Source organism: Otolemur garnettii, unplaced genomic scaffold (assembly GCF_000181295.1).
Source record: "Otolemur garnettii isolate 467f Iridium unplaced genomic scaffold, OtoGar3 scaffold00044, whole genome shotgun sequence".
Lineage (NCBI taxonomy): Eukaryota > Metazoa > Chordata > Mammalia > Primates > Galagidae > Otolemur > Otolemur garnettii.
The window spans coordinates 13,827,957-13,840,995 of NW_003852439.1; the positions used below are offsets into that span (position 1 = coordinate 13,827,957).

Consider the following 13,039-nt stretch of genomic DNA (forward strand, 5'->3'; position numbering starts at 1 on the left):
TCTCAGCTCACAGCAACTTCCAACTCTTGGGCTTAAGTGATTCTCTTGCCTCAGCCTCCCAAGTAGCTGGGACTGCAGGCGCCCACTATGATGCCCAGCTATTTTTTTTTTTTTTTTGTAGTTGTCATTGCTGTTTAGCTGGCCTGGGTTGGGTTCAAACCCGCTATCCTCAGTACATGTGGCTGACACTGTAACCACTGAACTACGGGCACCGAGCCAAACCCTGTATTATTGAGCCCATTTTATAGATCCAGAAATGCAGAAATAAAGATTGGTTATTCCCAAGTTCACATAATGAGTTACAAAGGGAAAAAAAAGTCCAAATTACCCTATGAACTCATGTAATTGCTAAAGCAAGATTCATAAACTGTAAATGCAAAAGTGTACTTTCATAACACAAAAATTTGCTGAAAATCATTAACTGTTATCTCGGTAACAGTTGCTGTCAGTAGCTTACAACTGTATTGAACAGGAAAAACTAATAAAGTAAAATTACGGCCTCACATGAACAATTTATGAAAATCTCAGAATAACACACCTGCTGTAAAATTGAAATTTGGTAACTTCTAACAAACATGCTCTTTCCTGGGAATAACCATGCGTAACAAATTAATGCCGTGTTCACCAGGGAGAGACACAAGAGTTTCCAAATGGTCAAACTGTGTGTTTATGACGACTTTGGATGGGAATGAATTTTAGTAGTCCAGAGATATTTGTGATTACTTTGGTTTTGATGGTTGATCATACCTCTTTGCTGGCAATGTTATGGGTGGAATTCTAAAACCCTACTTAGAAGTAAGATAGAATTCTCAACAGGAGGACAGGGATGAAGGTGTCTGTGTCTACGAGAATCTCTAAGGACAAAGTGTAGACCCCAAATAGAAGGGAGTGCAGCTGATGGCTGGTTGTTACACTGGATTAAAAACTGTCTAGAGTTGAGTTGGCAATGAGTAAGAAACTGGCATCTCCAGGCAAGGTTTCCTTTCTCCTCTGGGTTGTTTGCTTAGCCTGCAGGAGATGGCAGGGGCCGCATACTTTTGGAAAGGAAGAGAACAGTAAGACACAGGCCAGGAGACTGGCTGGAGGAGAGAGACCCGTCTTGGGTTGAGTGGACGCAAGTAACAAAGAGGTTGGAAACCCACTCCTGTCTCCAGGAAGTGGCAGGATCAGGACGCAGGAGGGGCAGAGATGGTGGGGATTTCCTGTAGCTTTTTGTCTCCAAAATCCTTTAAAGGAAGATTTCTGGAGAAATTTGCATAAAGATGTTTGACTGATATCTTTACTCCAGCCCAGTTCAGCTCACCACTCCACTACCCACACCTGACGCCTGTCATGCTTTATGCACTGTTGGGTGCTAAAGATACAGAGATATTGTCCAAGAAATTTATTCCAGTCTGCACAGGGGTGACATATAAGCTAATAACTTCAATAAACATGGTAAAGAAGAATGTGAGTATTGTACAAGCACCAAGGAAGGGTCCTTATCCCAACTTGGATGTTTGGAGACAGCTTCTCAGAAGAGAAGAAATACACCCAGGGCGAATTATTTCCTAAATTCCCAGTTAGGATCTCATTCTGCAATTCTCCCTCACAACCAGCAATCTCATCTTTTCCGTGACATCACCTGTCAAACTGCATTTATTAAAGAAGAATTTGATCATATTTTATCATTGTCACCAGTTGAAGACAGATTTAGCTGCCAACCCAAACCTCCATTCTTCATGAAGTGTCCAATTTGAGTCTATGTTGTTACTAAAATATCAACAAAATAAATGTCATTTATCCTAGGTCCACTGGTAGGCTTCCATTTTTTTTTTTTTATCCTGGGAGATGGAATATCCTTTAGAACTGCCTTTGTGGACCCTTGAGTGAGCCCTGTAAGTATCCAACATCGGGATGGTCTCATGAGAAGATTCACTAAGGATGCCCTTACATTCATCCGTTTCCTTTTTTGATTTGATATTTCCCCTCCATGTCTTGGCATTTTTTGAAGCCCTTCCAAGCAGATAAAGAAGATATAATAGGTTATGAAGAGGCCCTGTTCTCTTTTCTCTCACATTCCTAAGTGAGAACATCTTGGGACTTTACTACACGATCATCGCTCCTGGGGTGGGGGCTCTGCCGTGGACCTCAGAGGGAGCACAGGAAGAAGAGGACAGCCCTGGACTGAGCCAGCGAATCCCTGTAAATTGTCAGTATCCGCTGAAGGAACCTGGGTGATAGTTAGAGAACAGTGTCTATACAGTCTGTGGGGTGTTTACAGTCATAGAAAGACACAGGCTTTGGGGCAGCTAAGACCACGTTAATCTATCTCATCCAACCCAGGTAGCTTACTTACCCTCTGTAGACACAGTTTTCTTAATAGGATAGTGAAGAATGCTCTTGTTTGCCTAAGGTTGATAGGGAGATACACGTAAAACTACAACTTGGTAGGGTCCATCACATGACAGGTGTTCAGTGAACTGTAGCTGCTGTTCTTGAGGGTGATATTTGTGAGGGTGACGTAGCTAGTGACTATTTCAGCTGCCCATACTGTTTCTCAACATCCCATGTTGCCTGTGGTGAGCACCCGGCAGACTCTGTGTCTCTCTCTTTGGGCATAATTTACCTCTTTGCTAAGAGTTCACAGACTTCCATTTCCCCCAAGTCACAGAGATGGTCTTGGACAGAGGAAAATACAGATTATAAATAAAATATAAACTAGTGATCAGTCTCAAAAAGAGTAGAATGGGTGAGGTTTTCCATATTCCTCGTTGAATTTGTTTCTGGAATCCATGTTGATATGGAAGCTACAATGTCTGGTTTTATCTTCCTATGAAGGTCCCTGAGATAACTTCCTATCTCAGGGAGCTGGAGCTAGCAGGTGTGATCTGTGGATCACGAGGGCAGGTGGAAACATAGGACATACCCATCGGACTCAGTACAGCGTCTGCTGGAAAACAGCCACTGAATTCCAGTCTCATCCCAGAAGAAATCCAGGAGACTGGCATCACCATGTTCTTGTTCTTAATTAATTAATTACTAAACAGCTACTTATCAAGTGCCCACTGTGTATTAATACCATGCATATTTCAAGGGAGGGGTACAATTAGGTGATCTAATGGAGCACCAGAGGTGACTTTTAAACATTTTTAGCCTAAGTCCAAGCACTCAGCATCAGCTGTGAGGTTCAGGTCTCGGTTCTCTGCGAGTCTTGGAGCAAGATATTGTGCACTTTCTCAGGTAACTGATGATGACACATCTGTGTACAGTTTCCCAGAGTTACTTTGAGAAGTATTTTTAGGAAACTCTGTGCTCTTTAGGGTATAGGAAAGCTATGATTGTACCCCAGGAGAAAACTTCTTAAAATTGGCCAGTGCAAGAATAAAACCTACAAATAAATCCTTTGGGAATGGTTTCAGGTTAGCTCCTTAAAAAGACTTGGCACTAGTGCAAATATCTTTTTGTATATAAATCAGCCATGCCTTCTGGTTTTATTTTCTAAATGTCAAATCTCCAACCCATATTATCTGATGCTTAGGAACTTTTTCATTTAACAGAACCCTGGGAACTAAAGCTGTCATTACCCATTTGCAGAATATGTTCCAGAGTACTCGTTAGTTTTTCTTTTTTTTTTCCTGGTATGATTTCTTATTCAAATTCTTAGCCAATTTTAAAATGTAACTCAAAAAGCCTCTTAATTGAGTGAATTTATAGACAAACACTATAAATCTGGGGTCCCTAAAGCCTTTTTTGGGAGAAGTAGGAGTGAGATTTCACAGATGTCTTTGATAGTCTGATCAAAACTCTGTATTTCCCTTTAAAAAGTTTATGTGTTAAGCACACACACAGTTCTACACAAATGCTGGTGAGTTCGTAAATGGATCTGATATCCATTCAAAAGCAGCTATATTTGAGTACATTAAAAAGTTTAATTTATTTCCAGTTGGAAGGGGCAGCCAGCTAGAGCAGTTTTAAGTAGGCTTTTCTACGAGAATACATTTGTGGCTGGTATATATTACATTACACAAACAGATTGTATAGTGTGGAACATTCTATACTCTCTTTTCTTTTACAAAGTAAACTAATTTGCTATAGTGCCATCATTCTCTGCTTGCATTCATCCAAATATTTAACTACTGCTATTACTTTTGTAAGAAAATGAGATGTGCATTTGCTTTATGTTCTTGCAAAAAGCATATTGCCGCCCCAAAGTTGATTGACAAGCAATGCAATTACCTTTGCATGGCTAGGCAGGCCGTCTCTGCGTTAAAATCGGGCTGCACCTGTCCAGCGCATGATGGAAACTCCCCTCTCTTGTGACTGGGCTGCAGTTAATTGATCTAGAGCCGTGTCCTAGATACGGACCCCTGTCCTCCTTTCTTTACGTGTTTGATATTTTAAGTGCAGCTATTTGATGCACAGGACCCAGCTGTGTATGTTCCAACAGGTTCTTTGGGTGATTCTGATGTGCACTCAGGTTTGACCACCACTCTGCCTCCCATAGCAGCAAGGCTGCCTGGGCTGGAATCCCAGCTAAGTCAAGTACCTCTAGCACTGTTCACTTCCACTTCTATGCATTTAAAGAAGTGATGATAACATCACACGGGTATTGTCGGGATTCCACGAGATAACAAGCATAGAGTGCTTAGATTTGGGACAAACCCACACTAATTTTTTTTATACACCTCCACAGTGCTAGGAACGGTCCTTGTGCTGGTACCACTAACTTGAAGAAAAACACAGCTCTTGGGTAAAACTGGCAACCTGTCAAAGGGCTTCCTTTCACACCGTGAGTGAGGACAGCCATGTTGGTTCCTCATGTCTGTTTTAGAGCCACGGTGTAGGTAGATCACGCACCGTTCTCTACATTTCTCTCTGAGACATGCGTGCATGCATCGAAAACACTCAATCCAGGAAGCCTTCTGGAGACCCAAAGCTAGAAATTACCCTTCCTCCAAGCCCTCCCAGGAGCCAGGCACCTTCCACCCAACTGGGCCCTGCATCAGCTCTTCCCTTTGCCTGGCTGTGCTTCCTTCTCTTCTCCCCACCCAAGGCTCTGAGATTTCTGTGCTGCTCGCTCAGCCTGGCTTGTATCTGATGCTGGCTGTGCCTCCACCCATTACACGCCCACGCTGCCTCTGTCCCTTTCTTCTGTGGCTCCTCGCACAGCTGTGATTCTGTGCATGGCTTTCTGGCTGTGCACCTGCTGCTTGGAAACTATTGCAAGACAGGTTTAGTGTGGGTAGGGAGGGGTTGCTTCCTCTGCTCCCCATGCCTGGGCATAGTGGCTGGAGTATAGTCAGCCTTTCAACCACAGTGAAGTAATACTTGCCATTTGGGTTGTTTGAGCTTATCAGAATGAGGAAGCTAGATCTCATCTCCCTGCTTCAATATCTCATAAATGTGGGATGTCAGAGCTTCCAAAATGACTTTTCCACAGCCCATAGTGGGAGGACAAAAACATGGCAACTAGGTAACCTGTGAGGCCAGAGTGCCCAAGGTTGAGTATGTAGGTGCAGGTGGGCTTGACATGGAGGCACACCACTGGCCATGGTGCTTAAAAACCTGTCGTAGTGAGGCAAGAGACCAGTCTCCTGGGCAAAGCTCAGCTTCAGCCACAGCAGGAAGCCCCGCTCTTGGTCCACACCCCCACCACGTGCCCCCTGAAAACACCCCGAAGGCCTGGGCTCTGCTCTTTATTCACAGAAGAGCCAAAAATGATGAAGCCCTACCCTATAGAAAGACGAGGTCTTACCCTTTAAAAAAAAGTCATTGTTTCTCCTCTAAATATGCATTTTAATATCTGGTAAAAAAATATTAATATTTTGTTTACTAACGATTCGCTTTCAGTCTAGTCGCCTGCCCCGGACTCCAAATTCAGGTTTTAGTTTTTGAATCTCTGCCCTCATCCTCTCCTCCATACTCAGTGGCTGTCCATGTTCAATAACCAAATCAGAGACAAGCCTGAGACGGCAGGATCCCTCCTTCCGACCCTTTGCTAGTTATCAAATTCTATCTGGAATTAATTTTTAAAAAAGAGAGAGTTCTGTGTCACCTTCTGCCACCTTCTAAAGTCCTGCCTCCCCTTTAGAATATGGGCCTTACTCACTGAACAGACCGTTTTTGTACCTATTCTAGGTATGAAGAAGTGTTTTAGGCATCGCGATAGTGTTGGCTAAGCCATTGGGTGCAGCTTTCAGGGTGAAATGAGCCGCAAGCACAAATATCTTTTAGTATGGTACAGAAATTAAGGAGCGGCCTAGATAAGGTCTGGAAAAGTCATATTGGTGTTCATAAGCGGAGCAACTAACTCAGTTTCAGGTGGGCATTGGGACAAAGGGACAGCGACATTTAATTAGAGTTACAATGCTAAGGATGTGGCAATCCCTTTGCAAATTATATTCCCATAATCTGCCCTTGAGCGGGCCCTTAACTGACCTCTCTTACTACTTTACAAATGAGTAAATGAAGCCCAGATACCTTACGTAATTTGTCTCAGGGCGCCCAGCTATTGCTTGGGGAGGCTGCAGTTTGACAGACGCCCATGTGTCTCCCATCTGACTTGGCTCTGGAATGCTCATCTCTCTGCTTTTGAGTGGGGGCTACTGGAAGAAAAGGCATTCACAGCACAAGGATAGCGTGTTCCCAGGCATGACAGTGTGAAAAAATGGAACAGAGCTGTTTCCTTATAGCTAAATGATCGTTTGGAGGCCAAACTACGTATTTGTGGCTGGCCTCTGTTTCACAGCTGTTCCAAGTCCCGTTGGTGGAGGTGACCCTGACTTCTGACCACCATCAGACACGATCTCTTTGTGCTGGAAATGTTGAAAGAGAATTCAAAGGGAGGCTGAGGCTGCTGTGCCCCTCAGTGTCTCACACTGGGTTTCTATGCTGCTTGCCCTCCTAGATTAAACATGAACAACTGCAAACTCTTCCTACCAACCTCCCTGCAGGTGGAATCCCTGCCATGTTGTTAAAGATGATAGTAGCTGGGGTTCAGTCACCCAGCTCCAACAAAGCTCAGAGAAGCACGCTGTGGTGTTCTCCAGCAAACCAGTGTCACCACTGTGTGTGTGTGAGAGTGTGTGTGTGTGTGTGTGTTACAAAGTACCTTTCCTTGGCTAAATATGTTTGGCTTATATGTGGGTCCACTCTGCTGCTCAAACCTGCTGCCTCCTTTGACAATTAGGGCTGTGCTTCTGTTAGAATCCCGGCTTCATTCAATGGGGGGGCTTGTTGGGCCATTACCAGAATATAAATCATCTAGAAATTTCATGGGAAGATTTCAGGGACAGTTGTCAATAACAATTAACTGTCCTCTGAAAAAACACATGTTTAGAAACACAAGTTTTTATGTTTAAGATATTCTGTGGTCCTTGCAAGAGCCTGTCATGGGTACCTATGATCCTTCTTAAACCTGCTGTAATGCTTAGAAAATGTAAATCAGTTTCTCCTGATTATGTAGCTAAGGACTTCTTTTCCTGGCTGTTGTACTCAAGGTTTACCAAGGAACTTCTAAAAAGAGTCAAGATCATCCTCCTCGTCCAATCCTCTCGCTTTGCAAGTCTCCTCTTTCTTGGGCTTGTTCAGCTACAACGCAAGGCTTTGCTGAGTCTGGAGATAATTATGTGAATATACACACGTGTATTCCTATATCCCCATACAATGCACATATGCACACAATGCACGCATATGTACAAAAAGCACATCCATACACACACATATATTCTTGCACACACACATATGAAATCAGACTGCTAAGTTCATGAACTCATCCTAGAAAAAGTACTACGTGTACCTCACTGCTGAATATGGTGACCTTCCAAGTGCTCGCCTTGGGCAGCTATGCACTGAGGCCAATGCCTAGCCCACCCTCCAAAGCACTTTTGCTAGAATGAGTTTGTGAACACAATCGTCAGACCTTGTACAATGACACCTCCAGTGGCCATTCCAGGCAAAGAGTTTCAAAATTGCTCTGAAGGGTAGATGAGGCTCTGGCGTCAGTGCCCAGCTTCCCGAGGGGGGCATTTCCAAAGTGACCAGAGATCATGCCTCACTCAGCAATAGGGCATGAGTTCCTGAACTTAATTGTCAGACCCCACACATACACGTGTTCACACACAGGCAGAGATATTCTCCTATATTAGCTGTAAGAGCGAGACATGGAATTACCAAATTATAGTGTGAAACAATATAGATAAGCATTTTCAAAACATGCCCGCCTCCCTGAGGCCCTTGCACTATAAGCCATATTAAAAGTGCTACAATATGTGTCTCCACCCTTATAACCATATCCTTAAACAGATGTTTTGTTGGTTTGGGGTGGGGAAGGAGGGAGGCTGTGTGGTTTGACTGCAAACTGATCTTTTAAGAAGCTCACAGATGTAAATCTTAAGCTGTGCATTTCGACACTCCCTCCCAAGTGGGGGCAAGTTTGGTACCCTGCACGCCACCACGTCCTGAGTCTGGGCCAACACCAAGCCCCAGCCCCACTTTCTCGGTTTGATCAATTACTGTTGTCTCCAACCTCCTTAATCAATGTGAAAAAACTCCCCGGTTGCTGCGTTTGGAACGTGTGACCAGACTAACCTCGCCAGTGCAGGGGTTGGTGTGTCTGCATGGGGAAATGCACTAATATGGATGTTTCTCTTTGTGTGTGCACCCTTGCAGTGTTGTTTACCAGGATGGATTTTATGGTGCAGACATTTATGTAAGTATTCATTAACGTGCATGCTGTCCTCGTTTTCTCCCGGAGTCATTCTTTTTACAAGTTTGCTGCTAATTTCTCTACTGGGTGTGGCCAGTTTCCTCCTCTTGGTCAGCAGGAAACAGCCCGGTGACGTGTCCTGCAGGGCAGAAGGCCTTCTGCTCCTGAGCTTTACAGAGACATCATTTGCTGTTTGGTTAAGTAAAATTAAGTCCTTGATCAAGTTGGGAATAAATGCCATCCCTTCTGCAAGAAAACAACATCGTATCTCTCTTAGGCCAATTAAAAACCTCATTCCACCTCCAAAGAAATGGTCTCAAAAGTTCATAATTTGGTCTTTCTGTGTGTTTTCAGCATAATATTTAGGATAACAGCTGTGGTTACCAGCTGCAGAGGGTTAAAAGATATTTTCATGGCTGATGTTTTTGTTGTTTTCCTTCTAAATATAATATTTATTCATCACAACGACCCTAGGAAGATTCTCTCTCTGGACAGGATTGATGTTAGCAAGGAACATCTCGTTCACGTAACAAAATGTATGTGAATTTGAGCATACATCCCTTATTTTCTTTAACCTTTCATTACCTCCTTTTCCTCAAAACAATTACCCGATTTAGACCTGCTTGCTAAGTGGTAGCACTTTATTAAACTTTTTATTTTTAGAAAAGAGTAGGATATTTCTCGTGACAGAAACTGTGATGAAACGTACCTATGGTAAGCTTGGAGGTACTTTGCCTCCCACATTCCAACATGCACATCAGTGTTATAAAAATGATTTGGAATAAACACAATTTATGATAAGTAGGCATATTGGGGGGTATTTTCTAAACCAATAATTTTGGGGGAGATTTTTTCTAAACCAGCAATTTGGGGGGGGTATTTTCTAAACCAATAATTTTTTTTTTTTTTGGGGGGGCCAGGTTTCTTGAACCCACCACCTCCGGCGTATAGGGCCAGCGCCCTACCCCTTTGAGCCACAGGCGCCACCCAGAACCAATAATTTTTTTTTGGTTACAAAAGGCCTCAAATAAGTCAGTGGAATCATTTATTGTGTGTTGTTGTATAGACTAGATAACAAAGAAAAATAAAACCATACTTCTGATCAAATTGATGTTATTTACTGGGAAATGAGAAAGACACTGCCCATTTAACTTTATTCCTTCTGACTTGCATGTCATTGCGATTTTGAGACCTCATGTTATTCTCCATCAGTGACGGTTTGACTTCTGTTATCAAGTGTATGCTCTATAATCTCTGGGTCGGTACTTTTTTTTCCATAATGAAATGAGTGAACAACCTACATGTCCTTTATTTAATCAGCAAACGACCAGTTTCCTTTCTTTGTGGAGCTTAAGCTATTCCTTCTTACACCCTCTCCATCCAGACTCTCAGATGTTAGGATGTGTGCCAGGCCGTGGCTGGGGCCAGGCCGTCTGAAGCTCACCCATTCCTCAGATGCCAACAAACCCAAGGTTCAGTCCATGTCTCAGCCTCCATGCAGGTTATACCAAAGGCAGGAACTAGGATTCTACTGGGCAGAACTGAATTTAGGACATTTTTTTCTTTGTTTTTGTTTTAACTTTGGTTTTGGAAATAGAGGCAAGTAGATAAAGGCCAGAGACTTTATTTTTTTTTCATTTTGATTTTTTTTTTTTGGCACCTGTGGGATGTACCCTGACATCATAGCTCACAGCAACCTCAAACTCCTGGGCTCAAGCAATCCTCCTGCCTCAGTCTAGCTGGGACTGTAGGCGCCAGCCACAATGCCCAGCCAGTTTTTCTATTTTTATTAGAGACAGGGCGTCTGCTCAGCCTGGTCTCAAACTCCTAACATCAAGCAGTTCCCCCACCCGGACCTCCCCCTGTGCTAGGATTACAGGTATGAGCCACCATGCCTAGCCAGAATGGAGATTTAAAAAAGAAAAATCCACCGAGACCAAAATTATCTCCATCAGTACCCATCCAAGTGGAAAAAACTGTGGATGTTCCTTAGCCTAGTTAAAAATAAAAATGAAAACGAAATACTATCATTCAGCTATCATTTACCGAGTATTCATCACGTGTAAAATGGCAAAACGGTGGAAATTAACCTGTGGTCTCTGAGGCATATCTGAGTCTTTTCCTAGCCTTATAGATTTGGGCATGGCAGGAAATAGAAGCTTCCTGAAGACAGGTGCAGTGAAGACCCCACAAAATTGGGAAATAATGCACTCTCAGGGGTCCTCAAACTTTTTAAACAGGGAGCCAGTTCACTGTCCCTCAGACTATTGGAGGGCCGGACTGCGAGCCCCGGGATGAGTTGGCTGCTAAGCAGGACAGGCAGCGCTGGCAAAAAGACCCAGCTGGCCGGATAAATGTCCTAGGCAGGCCACAGTTCGAGGATGCCTGCGTTAGAGTGTGTCTGTATGGACTGTGGCATGAGACATATCAGAAAATCCAAAAAACCAAGGCACACAGAGGCACAAAAATCAATAAGGAGAAGGGAAGGTGCCCGTGTGTAGACTGAAGTGGGAACAGGATTCTGTTCAGGGGAGAAATCCACTGAAATAATCCCCTGTGCCTTTTCTCTCCTTGGGGGCTTCCTTTCCCACAGCTCTTGTCCTGGCCTTGAGTTGCTTGTTTCCAGCTTTAGGAAACAGCCCCTACCAGGGGCCTTGCAAACATTGTAACCTAATTATTTAGACCTTCATATTTATCAGAAATAAATAAAAAAACAAAAAAGGAAATTGCCCCTCTCTCACTTTTCAGGTCACCTATACCAGTCAAAAAAAAATGTTACACGATTTCCCCATTGTGGATATTATAATGACAGTGAGATTGGGGGGGGGGGCAGTTCCAGATAGATCACAGATCAAATTATTGAAATGTTAGAATTTTTTTACCCAGTTTATGGCCTATCTCCGAGAATCTCACTAGATGTGCAGGCCCTCCTGGATTACTGTTCTGTGTAAGATGACGACTGCGTGTGTGTAGGACAGGAATGAACACCATTGCACCTCCCATCTCAGCAGTATAACAAGGACCCAGAGGTGGCCTTAAGCTTTTTTAAGGAAAATAGATAGTGTAACTATTTCCTGCACTTTAGAAGGTATGGTGCAAGATTCATCACAACTAAAATCATATTATACTCTTGAATGTGCTTTTTTCAAGCCACTGGCCCTACCTCCCTTGAGATCCTAGGATGCTTTGATGAGTAGAAATGTCCCCTCTGCTCCATTTTTTTTTTTTTTGAGACAGAGTCTTACTGTGTCACACTCTGTAGAGAGCTGTGATGGCACAGCTCACGGCAACCTCAAACTCTTGGGCTTAAGTGATTCTCTTGCCTCAGAGACCTGAGTAGCTGGGACTACAGGTGCCCACCACGATGCCCAGCTATTTTTTTATTGTAATTGTCATTGTTGTTTGGCAGGCGGCAGGCCCGGGCCAGGTTCGAGATTGCCAGCCCCGGTAAATGTGGCTGGCACCCTAGCCTCTGAGGTAAAGGTGCCAAGCCCTGTGCTCCATTTTTTAAAGAGATGATGATCAACGAGATCCCTAGAAAATCATATGAGGTTCTGTTTTATTTGAAGAAAGTTTCTGGCTTACCCCTTCATTCTCATTTAAAAATAGTGCTCAGTAAATAGGTTTAGGGCAATTCTGAGAGGTCTGAGATATATGTTAGATAAGTCAGTCACGTCTAATAGATTTCAGCCTCTTCATTCTGTTTAAGTTTATTGGGCAGAATAGTAACTTCTAGCTTAGGTTATTTCTGAGTAACACAAGGGGAAGACACTCGAATCAAACCATCCTCCCTGACAGTGAATCACAGCAACTCCGCGAGCACCATGTTGTCCCTACTCCAGAGCTACTGAACTTTGTCAGCCCCTGGACCCTCTCCTGCCCTTGCCCTCTGTACTTCTAGCACTTTCCATCTCCACCATCTGATGCTGGGGCCCTGGGGTATTTCCCAGGCCTCCTGGAGCCCTAGGGTTTGAGAGACCTGGATGGATCCTTGCAAATGACAAGCCATAGCCTTCCAATTAGAATGACCTCCTCCTGGAAGTTTTCAGAACAGATAGGATAAGATGGAGAGGGGAAGATGATCACAGATGTCCTGAAATTGCCAAAGGGAATAGGCTTGTTATGAGATGCCATAAGCCAGACACAAGGAAAAAATCAAGGTGGTTTGATTGGGCCATAAGAGCATCTATCCTGTGTAGAAGCTGAGCCTCGCAGGGAAACCAGCACCTAGTCACAACGGAGACACCAGGTGCAGTGTGGATGCCTACTCAGCTGAGATGATCTGGGGAGTTTCTGAGTCAGAAAAGAGGGTAGTCAAGGCCATTGCCAGAGTCCTTCTGCCTGAAGACA

At 43.8% G+C, this 13,039-nt stretch overlaps 1 protein-coding gene across 10 annotated transcripts in view; it reads left to right on the forward strand.

The window, feature by feature from the left end:
- Positions 1-13,039, forward strand: part of RBFOX1 (RNA binding fox-1 homolog 1) — a 1,537,420-nt gene that overhangs the window by 1,483,918 nt on the left and 40,463 nt on the right. For 7 of the 10 annotated variants that reach the window (XM_012805709.1, XM_012805714.1, XM_012805707.1 and 4 more), the window contains one exon: positions 8,653-8,692. The exons of the other annotated variants lie outside the window; for them this stretch is intronic. In XM_012805709.1, coding sequence (XP_012661163.1) covers positions 8,653-8,692 — 40 coding nt within the window. The remainder of the gene's footprint in view (positions 1-8,652; positions 8,693-13,039) is intronic. 10 annotated transcript variants of the gene reach the window in all.